Raw genomic sequence first — 13,425 nt, 5'->3', positions numbered from 1 at the left:
ACAGGACTGGGGATCCCTTGATCTGCTCTCCCCACTTTCGCAGAAGCAGCAAGGGAAGTTCACTCCATTTGAAAAGATGGAAGCAGCAGAGCCCTGGTGTTTGGTTGCGGAAAGGTCCTTTGAAGTCTGTTCACACTCTCTTTGAATTAATCCTGTTGATTCCCCTGTTCTCCCTCCTGCCCAAAAAGACATCAACTCTGCGGTGGCTCACTGTTTATGAAACGACACAGATATAGGAGTTTTTTTCCCCCCACACACAGCCCAATTAAGAAACTTATTTTTTGGTCCATTTGAGATTCATGTTTGAATGAATTCTCCCTGTACTGCTTTTTAAAGGAATATGTAACAAAGACATCTTTTCAGCCAACGTTTTGTCTTCCAAAAACTTCCAGAGCTTCTTCCCCGTCCAAAAGTAGTAGCTTCCAAATACAATACAGAGAAAATGTGCAACCTCAAGCAGCACATGGAAAAAATCAATCACTTAAAAAACTAAAAAAGAAGCAAAGTATTATTATGCGAAGGCTCTTTTCATTTGCAAACGTAATGCCTAACCAAAGACATGCTGCTTAACAATCTCCATTGATAGCTATTTTTAAAGAAAATTAAATCAGTGAACTGAAGAGTTAGGGGCTAAACACCTAAAAAGGAAAAAAAAAAAAAGTAGCCTTCTCTGTAAGTGTAAACAAAATGCTTCTTATTTCTTCTTGTTCCTTGACAAAATGGTTTAATTCAGGAACTAATTAGGGGCTCAAAAAGGGAAAAAACTTGGGTTTTTTTAAAATTCATAGCAGGAAACGAAGAAGAAACACGAGAGCTAAGGTCTACTATTTCTTAAGTGCTTAAAAGAAGCAGTAACCAGAAACAGCCAGTCCTGCAGAAAAATAAAACTTTAATACAGCAAGTTTAAATTATTTATCAAAACCTGCTCTTTTTTTTCTTTTTTCTTTTAAGCAGCAAGCTTTTAATAGATCTTTACTAACATACTTTGGGTCTGGTTTTCTTCACCCTCTCCGGGGAGAGGTCTTTGAAATAGATCTCAACTGCCATTTTAATAGAAGTAATCAATAATAAAGTATGTCAGTAGCACAAAAAAATTTTGTATTATTCTCCAAGAAAAATGAGAAATCTTTCACAGACAGGTTAAACTATATAATTACATGTGTACAGATAACACCTTTCTTGTTATCAAAAAAGTGCAAGCAGCAGTAAGATTAGGCAAGTAGACTTCTCTCAAATTAAACATGAAGTAAACGCCAACAAATGAGAATTAACCTAAGAAATAATCGGAGAAATTAATAAAAACAAAGGTTTCCTGCTTGCCAATTTCAGTAACTGATACAAGGAAAATTTAAATGGCTTCTAGGCCTTTTGACTAAGACCAAGAGCAACACCTGTGAAAGGAGTCTATGCTGGTGTGTAAGTGTTTAGTACCGTGTGAAGTGGTAATAACTTTCCTGAATGCATTTGTTGAAAAAGTCCACTTACATGGACACTGCAGTATGTACACAGTAGATGAGAACACAGGATGCAGTTTCAGCTCTGCATTAAATACATAGGTACCGTAAATAAATACAGTGTTAGAAAGGCTGTGTGATGTCCTCAGGAGGCCAATCCAAAACAAAACTAATTCATTGCTTCACTATTTCCATGGCTCACTTACAAAAAAGCACACACATGCACATACTTGAGGAAATCAATCTACAGCCCATGCTGCATCATTTACAAAGCAATTAGCACTCCTTAACATGCCACCGAACAGCAGAGCACACCACCTGATTTTACTGGGGAGATCAGAGGCAAGGCCAAATGCTAACAGCGACCAAAGCTCAACTGAGAAAATGACACTCACGTGAGAACAAATTCCAGGGCTTCACTTGCAGCCTTCGTAACAGGCCCACGGAAAAGACAAGGCGCTCAGGGAGACAGCTACCTCAGCTCCTGCCTTTGAAACTGGACTAATCTAGGTCTTACCTAGAAACTAAAGCCTGAAATTATACCAGTTGAAATTAAATGAGATTTTCAGTCCACTGAAAGTTGCTGCAAACTACAACACGGGCCCAACTTTCACATAAAAACAGCTTTAAAGCTCAACCTTAAACAAACCTAACCAGCTCAACCTACACTGAAAGGGATTTGTCACAAGTCTGCACGCCTCTAGAAGGAGTTCATTTTTCCTTCTTCAACCATCTCGGGTCAGCATCGTGAAACTGCCATGTTGGCAAACCTTTGTGTCACTGACACCATAAGACCAGTTCCCACTGGCCAGAAGACACAACGGACCACTACCATGGGGCAGACGGGAGCCTGTACAACACTGCAAATTGAGCCGTTGCAAAATAAAGACTAAAAACCGGACAAAAGCTGACTGCATCAGGTAGCTGTTCAAATTTCATTTCCACCTTCAGCCATACCGTAAGCTAACGTGGTCAGGCATCTAGCTCTTGAGAAGAATTGCCACACTTGCCCCACAAATTGTGTAAAATCACATGAGGAAACCCAGATGCCTTCAGCCCACCCGTGCTGATTAGCCCCAGTATCATTACACAACACCATTACGTTCTTCTTTGTAGTTAGTTCAAAGTATCATAGATTTCCTGAAAGTCAGCGGGAAGGACCAGCTACGACGAACGCTGCACCAAAACACATCATTTTCCTTTCACACCATTTCTGCTTGCACCGTTGACACTCCTCACCATGACAGCACAGCTACAAAGGGTTTGTCAAGCCTCCTTCACCACGTTAAATAATAACTGAACGGTATGGTAATTCACTTTCCTCCAGCGAACTGTCTGCATTCCCTTCCGATTTCCTGTAGCTACAAATATGATAATCAGGAGAACAAAGACTTTAGCACAGCCACTCAGGAACCAGTAAATGAAATGAAGTATGTCTGATTCCAGAAGGAAGAAAAAAAAAAAAACAAAAACATAAAAGACCCGCAGTCTAGCTGGTCCCCAGCACCCCAAGCCCAGGTTAAGAGGCGATTAAAAAAAAGGCACGTCGGTGTAAAGTTTCTCTTTTTTAACTTCACGGACAATGCCACCACTGAGCAACACAGCCGTTCCTCAACGAACCCATCTACCTTTAATTCCCACTTCCTTCTGGACAGCAACTTCTGGCACTCCATCAGTCCCCTTTTATCCCAGTTTCTTTTTATAAATCCAAGGTCAGGTTTCCTCTCCCATCTCATGTGATGTTCTGGACTGAAGTCGTGCCAGCGTGGTGGGTCCCCCCCTCCAGTGCCAAACCCCACATCCCGTGCCACAACACTCCTCACCTCTGTCCCACCGCCCACAGGCTTTCAGCCCGGGCATTTTCCCTTAGGTTTAACGGGAAATTAATAATAATAATAATAATAATAATAATAATAATAATAGAGGGAGACACAGCAACTTTCCCAGCCACGCTTCATGGTACGGAGGGCAATAAATAAATAAATAATCAACCCCGCTGCCACCCGGGGTGCTGCAGGGGGGTCCCTGCGGCCCTCGCCCCCCCCCCCCCCAGCCCTGCCCCGGGTGGCCCGCGCCCCCCAGCCCCCGGCCCTCACCTCCTCCTCGCTCTCGCTGCGGAAGCACAGGCAGGCCGCCCGCTTCTTGTAGCCGTCCCCGTCGTAGGTGCGCGTCTGGTTGGACTTGAGCTTCATCATCCTCCGCTCCGAGGGGGCGGCCGGGGGTGGGGGGAGGCCGGAGGGACGGCGAGGCCCGCGGCCTAGCGGGCGGGGGCGGGCAGGGTGGCGGCGCCGGGAAGGACCCGCCGGGGCTCCCGCGAGGGGCGGGCGGGCGGGGAAGGACGGGGGGGACGGAGGGGGGCCGCCTCCCCGCGACAGTCTCTTTCTGGGTCTCGCTCTGTCTCCCGCGGGCCGGGAGCCGCCCGCTACGCGCTGCCGCCTTTCGCCCGCCTCATCCCTCCCTTCGCTTCCAGCCGCTCCACCGCCGCTACCAGCGCTCCGGCCACCGCCGACGACGACGACCGCGACGCCATCTTGGGGCACGCTACGCAAACGGCGTAGAGCCGCCGGGCGGGGGAGGCGACGGCTGCCCCCTGCCGCTTCACGGCGCGCCCGCCACGCAGACAGCGCAGCCAGCTTCCAGAATCGCTCCCCCCCGCGCAGGCGGCGCCACCACGCCTCCGCTTCGACGCTAGCCCGCTACGCAAGCCGCCTTCCAGAATAAGGCGGCTGCACGTAAGGCGGCGGGCGGCTGCATGCTGGAGCGCCCTAGCAGTTACGAAAAATGCGCAGGGGCCGGGCCGGCCCCCCGCGCACATGGCTCCGCTTTGACAGCGGCTCTACGCAAAGCGCGCAGCCGCCGCGGGGGAAGAATGCCCGTCCTGCACCGGGCGGGGGGCGCAGCTTACGCCAGTGGCGGAGCGCGGGGGGTCCCATTGTACCCCGCGGGCGGGCGCGGAACAAAGCGGGGGGCAGCGGGGCCGGGGCTCTGCACCCCCGGGGAGGGGACCTCTGGAAGGTGTGGGGGGACACCGGCACCGAGCCACCTCTGGGAGAGCACTAGCAGCCTCTCCCCCCACCACCCCCCCCGCCCCTTTCCCCCCCAAGGGCATTTTTAGGCTTCAGGCTAAGGGCACAATTACTGCACCCCAGGAGCAGCTGGCATCAGCATCACCCCACTGCAAAGGCACCCACATCTTGCTTGCACTCAGGGCTTGGCTTGGTTGCAGGTAGAAGGGGGCCACCAGGCTCCCCAGCCCCAGTTTTATGTGCTCCCCCAGGAGGAAAACCCCATCAAAGGGTCAGTTTGCCCAGCCTTGGTTCGGGTTCAGCAGTTTGCTCTCCGCTCTGCAACAGCAGCCAGTCAAAAATGGAGGGTAAGGCAAACCATCATCTTCGGCCTCTGTACACGGGTAGAAGAAAAGGTTCTTCACCAGGCGTGGATCCCACCGAGATCCAGTGGGAGCACCAGCCAAAAGGGAGACACTTAACAGCCGAATCTCTCACAACACCCCTCCAACGGCTCAGGCAGCTGAATGTCAAAAAGCTTTTGAGACAAGAAAATGGGATCTGCTCTGCCTCCCACAGACCTCCCATCCCGGGCTGGACCAGTGGATTAAAAACATGGAGGTAACACTTCCCCTGTCTAATTTAGACCAGGGCTCTTCACCCCAAAACAAAAGCAATTTTTACTTGTTTGGATCCTCCCTTTAAATCTTCCCTTTGAGTCAAATATTATTTTGGAAGAGAACATTCAGTATTTCATACCAATTGCCACACACTGAAATACTCCAAGTGATTGGAAATAGTTGCTTAATTTTGCATGAAGCTAAGCGTTTCACGGAACACAACACTGCTGCTCAAACAATATCAAACTACAAATGCATAGTAGACAAGCTTAAACATTACCGCCACTCTGTAGGATAAAAGAAACTTGAACAAAAAGCCCCAGTAGGCCCAGACAACCTAGAAGCTCACTAGCAAAACTGAAGAGGGGAAAAAAAAAAAAAAAAAGAGAGAGCGTGCTTCTTTAGAGCACATTCCCTTTAAAATCTAGGCTGTAAAGTGCATCCTGGCTAAATCCAGTCACCTGGGATCCAGCAGGTTAGTCTGGATTAGTTTGAGCTAAATCGTAACCTACAAACTTCAGCGGAGGCAGCTGGATCAGTTAAAAAGACAATTTGAAACACCTAGTCTCTCCCTACAGTGCCAACTCCCTCAGAGCTAAATTAATAATAATAATAATAATAAATCATCTTGTACCCACCATTTCCCTCACACCAAACTAGGACCAGAATGAGCTCCTTTCCCCCGGATCGGTATCTAGCATTTCTGTGATATTAAGGCTGCCTTGAACAAGATACCATTTCCCAGGCTACAGAAACCCTTTCCAATTAGCATCACGTCGTCATTAGCTGGCGCGTGCCATCTACTGGCAGGCTGCACTGCAGGGCACCCCAGCTTCGCCTCAGCTCCAGACAGCAGGTCCTGTCACAAACACCCATCTCTCTTAAACCACAGTTAATTAACCCAGTCATTTCAGAACTGGGTGAAGGAAACGCTCACCTGCCTGCGCTGGTTGTGTCCAACTCACAGAAGGCCTCAGGCTGACACAGCAGAACTGCCTGGAATTTTCTGTCTGCAAGACAGCCTCAGCTCAGCCCAGCTTTACTGCATTACTGGGAATTACTAGAAATTAGCATCTTCCTGGGCAGAGCAGAAAAACTGCCTGAGCTATGAACTGAGGCTCCTCATTCCTTCCTAAGAATCACCTCGACACACTAGCAAAACCCCGTCAGCAACCACCAAACCTACACCGTTCCTCTCCTACAACCTGTTTTCTCATCACAAGTTAGTCCACTACTATTGTTCCACATGTCAGAGATTTGAGTCACCTCCCTGCTATGTGAGCTCTAGATTTATGCACTTAAGTAAGACACAGTGATGCAACCCAGGTGGAATTTTCACCTATTTTATTATACACAAAACATGAGCAGGAAGTTCTACTGAGGAGGCTGACCACGTCCACGACCAAATCCACCTCTCTGCAACAGAAAAGGAAGAGCATTAGTCACCGTATCAAGCGAGTGACAGCGACAAAGAACCACCAAAATCATAAACCAGTTAGCTGTCTTTCCTCAATTTTGCATTACTTTGAGAAGTGCCCCCTGCTCCAAGCACAGTCTAACTCTGATCTGTTTGAGACTAGCTACCTGACAAGTTAACCCGATGAGCAATACTAAGAACAAAATCAACCCATCCTAGCCAGCTCTGCAGATCATGCCTCAAACTCTTCTGTTTCTGAAGTATAAAAACATGCATTTCGTCCAGAGACCTCAGCTCGCTTCTCAGATGTGCCACTGGCTTCCCGTCACAGCACCAGCCCCTCTCACACAGCCAGAGCCAAATACCTGACCTCAGCCGCACACCTGAGAAGCGCCACGCTGAAGAGCAGGCAGATACAACCTATCCAGTTTCTCCTAATCAAAGCCTCAATAAAGGAGGCAAATCTCAAATGCAAATACTCACAAACTGGAATTCGGTGGCTGCTCCAGCACCAGCCTCAGCCTTCTTGTCAGCCCCAGCTGAGGAGAGAGAAGAACAAGTTACTAACCAGAGAATCCACTCCCCAACTACAGCGGCTCCTGCTTGGAATCAAAGCTTTACAAACAAAGACAACTAAGGCTAAACATCACCAAGTAAAACAGCCATTACTGAGACTGTTAAAGAGTTACTGAACCCACCTCTTGAGAAAATCCCAGCCTCCAGCTTGACAAAATTCAAGAAAAGACTCCCATTTGGAAGCAGATACAGATAAACTCTGTTGTGCAAATGCCTAAGCTATGCCAAGAGTCTCATTTTCCCCTTTTCTTCTTGAAAGGAGGCCAATACTGAAGACAATCCTCCCAAAGACATAAGCTGCACAGAAAGCAAGGTCAGCCTGATATTCATACAGCGACATGATGGACACTCACGTGGAACGGCGCTGCGTCTGTACGTATCCCTGTCAGCTTCTCCCCGAGTAAGACGCGCAGGGCGTTCACCTTCCAGACCTAAAAGTGGAAACAGCACCATCAAACACACCGTTTACCTGGGACACAGCTCATTCCATGGGTGACCCTGCATCTCAAGGTGGAAAAGTAGCTCTCCAGTTAAGCATTAGACCTACCTGCAGAGCTGCACCTTGGTTTGTACAGTGTACATAAGCCTGAACAAAAAAAAGTGATGTAATAAGGAGAACTTAACTTTAAGGGTGAAATCTGCAAAAATGCACCAGCTTGTGCTCAGGCTGAAGTTAAATAATGTGAAAAATGAATTTACAGCATCATCCTAACAGTTTTCTGGCCTTCAAACAAGAGCCACAAAATAATGCTAATAAAAAAACTAAGGAATACAAGGGAATCTGTCACATCTGACATAGCTAAATCACAAATTGCATGACATTCTGATCCCAAGCTAAAATACAGCCACACTGTATCAGTATCACAAATCCTCCACAATGGACTAGATTAATAAAACTAAGAGCAGATTATCTACGTAACTTCAGATTAGCATCAAACAGAACACTTGCAGTAAAGAAACAGATGGGGTGGAACTGCCAGCCCCTGCACCACTCTCAGGGGGTTCGCCATTTCAAAGATGAAATCCACTCCTGCAGCACCAGGCCACGATCTTCACGCTCAGGCAGCAAGACACACTTAGGGGCAGTTGCTGCCTGGTGCACCACAGTCTACTAGCGGTCTTGGGCAAGAATCACGAATCATGCACTTCTACAGGCTTGATTTATACTATAGGCACTAGTTTTTCCCCCCAAAAAGCCAGTTCTTACAATAGATGCCTTTATTAACAAAGAGAAACACTACCCACGGATGTGCAGATTCACTTATCCTACATGTGCTTCTACATCCTTCCTTTCTGTCAGGTTAAACCATTACAGCACATCCCACAGCCAACAAAATTTTTATTTTTTAAACTGCAGATCTGTCCGTCCTTGATTTCAGTCAGTCAAATTACATCTGTAACAGACACAAATTGCATCAAATACACAGCAGCCTAAAACCTGATTTAGCCCAACTGTTCCAGCTTCTGCACCAAGACTTACTTGAGCCAGTCAGTAGCACTGCATGGAAGCACGAGAAAAGGCCCCAAAATTCCAGGAGACCTTGAGTTCTGCACCACCATCCACACACGCCTCTGTCAGCCCTAGTCTGCTGCAGCCTAAGGCAGGTAGTCCACGGAGAAACACCACAGAAAGCGACAGTACGTGCAGCCCTACCAGCTAACCTTGCCAAGGTGCAGACTGAATGAGGTCACTGGCACTGCTCTGGGAAGGGCTGCGGTGCTGCAAAGTGGAGCTTCCTCACCGCAGAAACCCTGAGCAGGTTTTAGCCAGGACCTACAAGCCCCATCCTCCCATTAGATATGCAGTTTCTTTAGCTCCTTAGATAGACACAGCACCTAAAGAATAAAATTTGTAACATCCCAAGCTACTTAAGAGATCAAAGAAACCGCACCTTCCTAGTTCCAATGCAACTCTCTCCTTTGAAGCAGATGCTGCTACAGTTTTGTTTGGCTAAAAAACAAGTTACAGGAGATTGAGGTGAACTCCCCAGCACCCTGTGTCCACAGCCTTCATCCCCAGTGCAGTATCCAGTAGTTGCTGACAGGATTATGATGTAGGTCAGAAGCAGGACGAGTAGATTCCTACCATCTACCAGGAAAAGCTCTGTCATGCAAGACTCCCCTTTCACACAAGTCCTTTCTAAAGGGCAGAACAATATCCTACATTATTCTTGGTAAACACAAGAGGCAACTCCACACAAGGCAGACAGACCTACAATCTCCTGCCTTGAAGGCAAAGACATTTCTTGCCCCTAGAGACCTGGCAATGCTGTTCTGCCAAGGATGCAGCAATTTTGTCCCCCCTTTCTCCAAGTTTCGAAAAATTTTTATGTCTCCAAAGATCTCCTGGACGATTTTGCAGTCCATATTCTGCACTGCTCTGTTTCTTCTCTACTACAGGACAAGAAACTAGGAAAACTAAGCAGAAGGGATTTTGCAGAGCGTTTCTAAATGCATACAAGCAACGTAACCATCTTTCCTGTTCTGAATTATTAGTTTGGTACACCGTAACATTTTCATAACTGAACTGAGGGGCATGGTGGCTTCAGCACATTCACCTCAAGTTCACTTGTACTGCACACTATTATACCACAAAAGGTATCAAATGGTTCACAAGCCATTCAACAGGCCAATACCAAGAATCCACAAGGAAAAAAGATAGCTTCTGCCTTGTGTGGACTAGAGAGGCAGGTTTGCAACACAAACTTTAGACAGTTGCAGGCAATCCAAGAAGTCAGTATCAGCAGCACGTTTGTTTGCCTGATCAGCATCTCCTTCACTTTAAGCTATGAAAAACCCACTAAAAAAAAACCCCAAACCAGAAAATCCACCAAGAAAAAAGATGAGAACTACAAGCCCAACACACCATATGTATTTCTTGTAAACCTTTAAAAGAAAGCAGCTTTAATAACAGGACTTGCCCAACACCATGTTAAGTCTATGTGATGAAAGGCAGAACTGCAGATAACCAACCTGACAGCTGAACCCCCGTGTGAAGCACATCCAGTGCCCAGGCTTAGCTTTTGCTTTCAGTCATTGAATCCTGCACCCGTGTGCTGCGCAAGAATTCAGGTCTGTTCCCTATCTCAGCAGTCCTAGCCAAGGCCACTCAACTTTTACAGCAACAGCCTCCCAGGCAGCTCTTCTAAGGGTAACTCAGCCAGAGACAAGGTTCTCTGTATGTGCTGGACTGGACCAACAGTGCACACATCATCTTCCTGACAGAACACCAGTGATTGCTGCCGGCCCTTTCCAAAAGGTTTTGAAAAGCCCTGGCAGTTAAGAGACATCCCCTGTCACTGACCTCAGACGTGTCTAGGCACCAATTTGTACCCCGCTCCACAGCCTGCGGTCTCGGCAGGCCTGATTTCAGTGAATTCCAGCCACTTGCGTTACCAGACAAGGCCAAGACCCAGACTCTGAGCGTTTCTCCATCTCACAGTTTTCTTCATCCCCCTCCAACGTTTCAGTCGGCCAGCAGCCATCAGGCTAGTGCCAAATACAGAAGCAATAAAACCTACACATATCTCCTTGATGTAATAATGTTTATACATTCAGAAATCACAGCGACTCACGCCAGTCTGCTCTGGAAGCTGACCGTCCACCACACCTGCGCTAACACGCTTAACCTCGCTCCCCGCTTCCTCCTGCTCCTGGGGCAGCCACCCCGCAACCACCGCTCACCTTTGGGCCGCGGTCTGCCAGTCTCTGGGCGGCTCCGGCGCAAGGTTGCGGGGACGATCTCAGGGGGGAGGTGCAGGTAATCACGCAGGTACTGGATGCCCTCGTTGGTCAGATACCAGTAGAAATGCCTCCACGCAAACTGCTCTTTCACATAACCACGGGATTTCAGAGACTAGAGGGAGAATTCTCAATTACTTCACGTGTGATCCTTATCACCATTCAACATTCTCTGATCAATACCCTCACTAGATGTTTTTATGAACACAAGAGCTTATCAAGGGTACACGGGGAATAAAAACGTAGAGACAAAGTTCACATGCACAGGACAAAATTACAGCATCATTCCCACCCTGTGAGAAAATACAAGGCTACCACTCACAGATGTTATCATAGCTTCAAAAACGGAGCTAGAGATGTGGATCCTAAAAATAATAAACTTCTACGGTCTGTGGGGAACAATAAATCAAAAACGAAATTGCAAAAATCAGAACAGGGGAAAAAACTGTAATAGGAAAGAAAAGGCAAATGCAAGACAATGTCTGACAAGGTTTATTTGGTAACGGCTGACAATGTTTATTCAGAGGTACACAACAAGCTCGTGTGCAGAGATCCCTGCTGGCCGGCAGCCCAGCCCTCTGCCCGCCCTCACGTCCGTACCTGCATGGCTTTCATAACATGGAGGTTGGGCACATTCTTGTCGACAAGCTCAGGATGCTTCGGCATATGGACGTCTTTCTTGGCCACCATCACTCCCTCCTTAAAAAGGAGTTCGTAGATGGCAATTCGGTTCTTCTTGGGCATCAACATCTAAACAAGAGGCAAGCAGTAAACAGTAAATACTGCTGATTTAAAATAAATGCATTCAAAGTCTACCAGAAGATATAAAGTAACAAGTGTGAGGTTGCGCGGAAAGCCTAACGCTTAAATAACACCCCCCAGATTACTGTCTCCTGTAAGAACCTCCTGAACTACCTTTCAGCACCTGATCTGCTAGGCATCCCTTCCCACTGTTTTCCTGTGAAGGAAAAACTGAGCAGTCCAAACTTTTGATCCTTAACATTAAATCACATCACCATATTAAAGACTGTAAACTCTCTCATGTCAGTCAAAACAAGAGACGAGGGCCGACACAGGTGAGGCAGAGGCACAGCTCAGGGTGAGGCGTGTTTTGGGTCTGCCACGGGTGCTGGAGACCCGAGGACACCTGCGTGGCTGTTAACTCACACTTTACTCAGTAACCTGGGAGCTGAGGAAGCCTCTCACAGTCCGCTCCCAGAGCCCATAAGCCCGCACTGGAAGCACGCTGCCACTGTCACCCCCAGCAAGGGGACACTCGATTCCAGGCGATGCCTCCCGGCCCGGGAGCGGGACGCCCTGGGCCCAGCAGCGCGGAGCCGCAAGGCTGCGGTCTCAGGGCACGGCGGCGTGCGCGGAGCTGCTGAGCGGCGGAGCACCCGCACCGGCCCCGCGCCGTGGCGGCCCCCAGCGGGGCAGAGCCCGTGGGGCAGGCCGAGGACCCCACCACGGCAGCCTTCCGGGGCGGAAGGTCGCGGTGCCACCGCTGGGAACAAGGGTCCCGCGGCGGCTCGTCCCCGCAGTCGCCCCCAGCCCAGGACTCTCCAGCCCGCGGCCTGCCCCCCCCCGGTAACGGGACCTCCCCGCGGCCTAGTGCCCCCCCGCCGCCTCCCGCCCCGCAAACTCGGGCCTAAATTCCGCCCCCCCGCCGCGGCATTCCCCCCGCGGGGGGCCGGGCCAGGGCTTCCCGGCACCGCCGAGCAGCGGCCCCACGCCGCCGCCCAGGGATGGCGCCGATGCGAGACCGATAGGGGCCCAGAGCGCGGCCTCACCGTGGCGGCGGCGGCGGGCCCAAGAGCGGAAAGGAGCGCGCCTGCGCCGCGCGGCCGCTTCCGGCCTCCCGAAGGCCCCCTGGCGGCGCGGGTGCCCGCGGCGCTGCCTGAGCGGGGCGCGCAGGGCCCCGGGGGGGGCGTGGGGTGCCCGCGGCGCTGCCTGACGGGGGAGGGGGGCAGCGTCCGCCGGGAGCGCTCCGGCCTTTGCGTCCCCACTCGTGTCACCTTCTCTTTGTCACCTCCTCCACATCACCAGTCGTGTCACCCCCTGCGGTCGCTACTACAGACATCCCGCTCCACCCCCCCACTCGTGACAGCCCTTCCACGCCTCCACTTGTGTCACCCCCTCCACATCACCCCCTCCACGTCCCCACTCGTGTCACCCCCTCCATGTCACCCCCTGCTCATCCCTGCTGGTGTCACCCCCTCCGCGTCACCCCCTCCGTGTCCCCACTCGTGTCACCCCCTCCATGTCACCCCCTCCACCTCACCCCCTCCACATCACCCCCTCCACATCCCCACTCGTGTCACCCCCTCCCTGTCACCACCTCCACATCCCCTCTCATGTCACCCCCTCCACGTCCCCACTCCTGTCACCCTCTCCACATCCCCACTGGTGTCACCCCCTCCATGTCCCCACACTGTCACCCCCTCCATGTCACCCCCTCCACATTCCCACTCTTGACATCCCTTCCATGTCCCCACTCGTGTCACCCCCTCCATGTCACACCATGTCACCAGCATCCCCTTCGCACCCCAAAACACCTCCCCCAGCAGGTGGGGGCCACCCGGCGCCCCCTCCCCAGCCAGGCTGCTGGCCCT

The 13,425-nt window shown here is 50.3% G+C and overlaps 2 protein-coding genes across 3 annotated transcripts in view; both read right to left on the bottom strand.

The window, feature by feature from the left end:
• Nucleotides 1-4,025, bottom strand: part of NUDT3 (nudix hydrolase 3) — a 32,770-nt gene extending 28,745 nt beyond the window's left edge. For both annotated transcript variants that reach the window (XR_008735362.1, XM_055727978.1), the window contains exon 1: nt 3,551-4,025. Coding sequence is in view for 1 of the 2 variants with exons in the window: in XM_055727978.1 (XP_055583953.1) it covers nt 3,551-3,649 (99 nt within the window). In the remaining variant the exon portion in view is untranslated. The remainder of the gene's footprint in view (nt 1-3,550) is intronic.
• Nucleotides 4,026-6,406: 2,381 nt separating this feature from the next.
• On the bottom strand, nt 6,407-12,726 carry RPS10 (ribosomal protein S10). The gene is made up of 6 exons (XM_055727979.1): nt 12,604-12,726; nt 11,414-11,563; nt 10,757-10,928; nt 7,426-7,503; nt 6,980-7,035; nt 6,407-6,495 (listed from the first exon to the last, which is right to left on the bottom strand). Exons 2-6 carry the CDS (start codon nt 11,561-11,563, stop codon nt 6,454-6,456), a joined length of 498 nt encoding a protein of 165 aa, XP_055583954.1. The 5' UTR covers nt 12,604-12,726; the 3' UTR covers nt 6,407-6,453.
• Nucleotides 12,727-13,425: the final 699 nt, after the last annotated feature.

The sequence above is a fragment of the Falco cherrug genome, chromosome 16, assembly GCF_023634085.1.
Source record: "Falco cherrug isolate bFalChe1 chromosome 16, bFalChe1.pri, whole genome shotgun sequence".
Taxonomy (NCBI): domain Eukaryota; kingdom Metazoa; phylum Chordata; class Aves; order Falconiformes; family Falconidae; genus Falco; species Falco cherrug.
The sequence above is the reverse complement of the archived record's forward strand: the minus strand, read 5'-3'. Positions and strand labels throughout refer to the sequence as shown.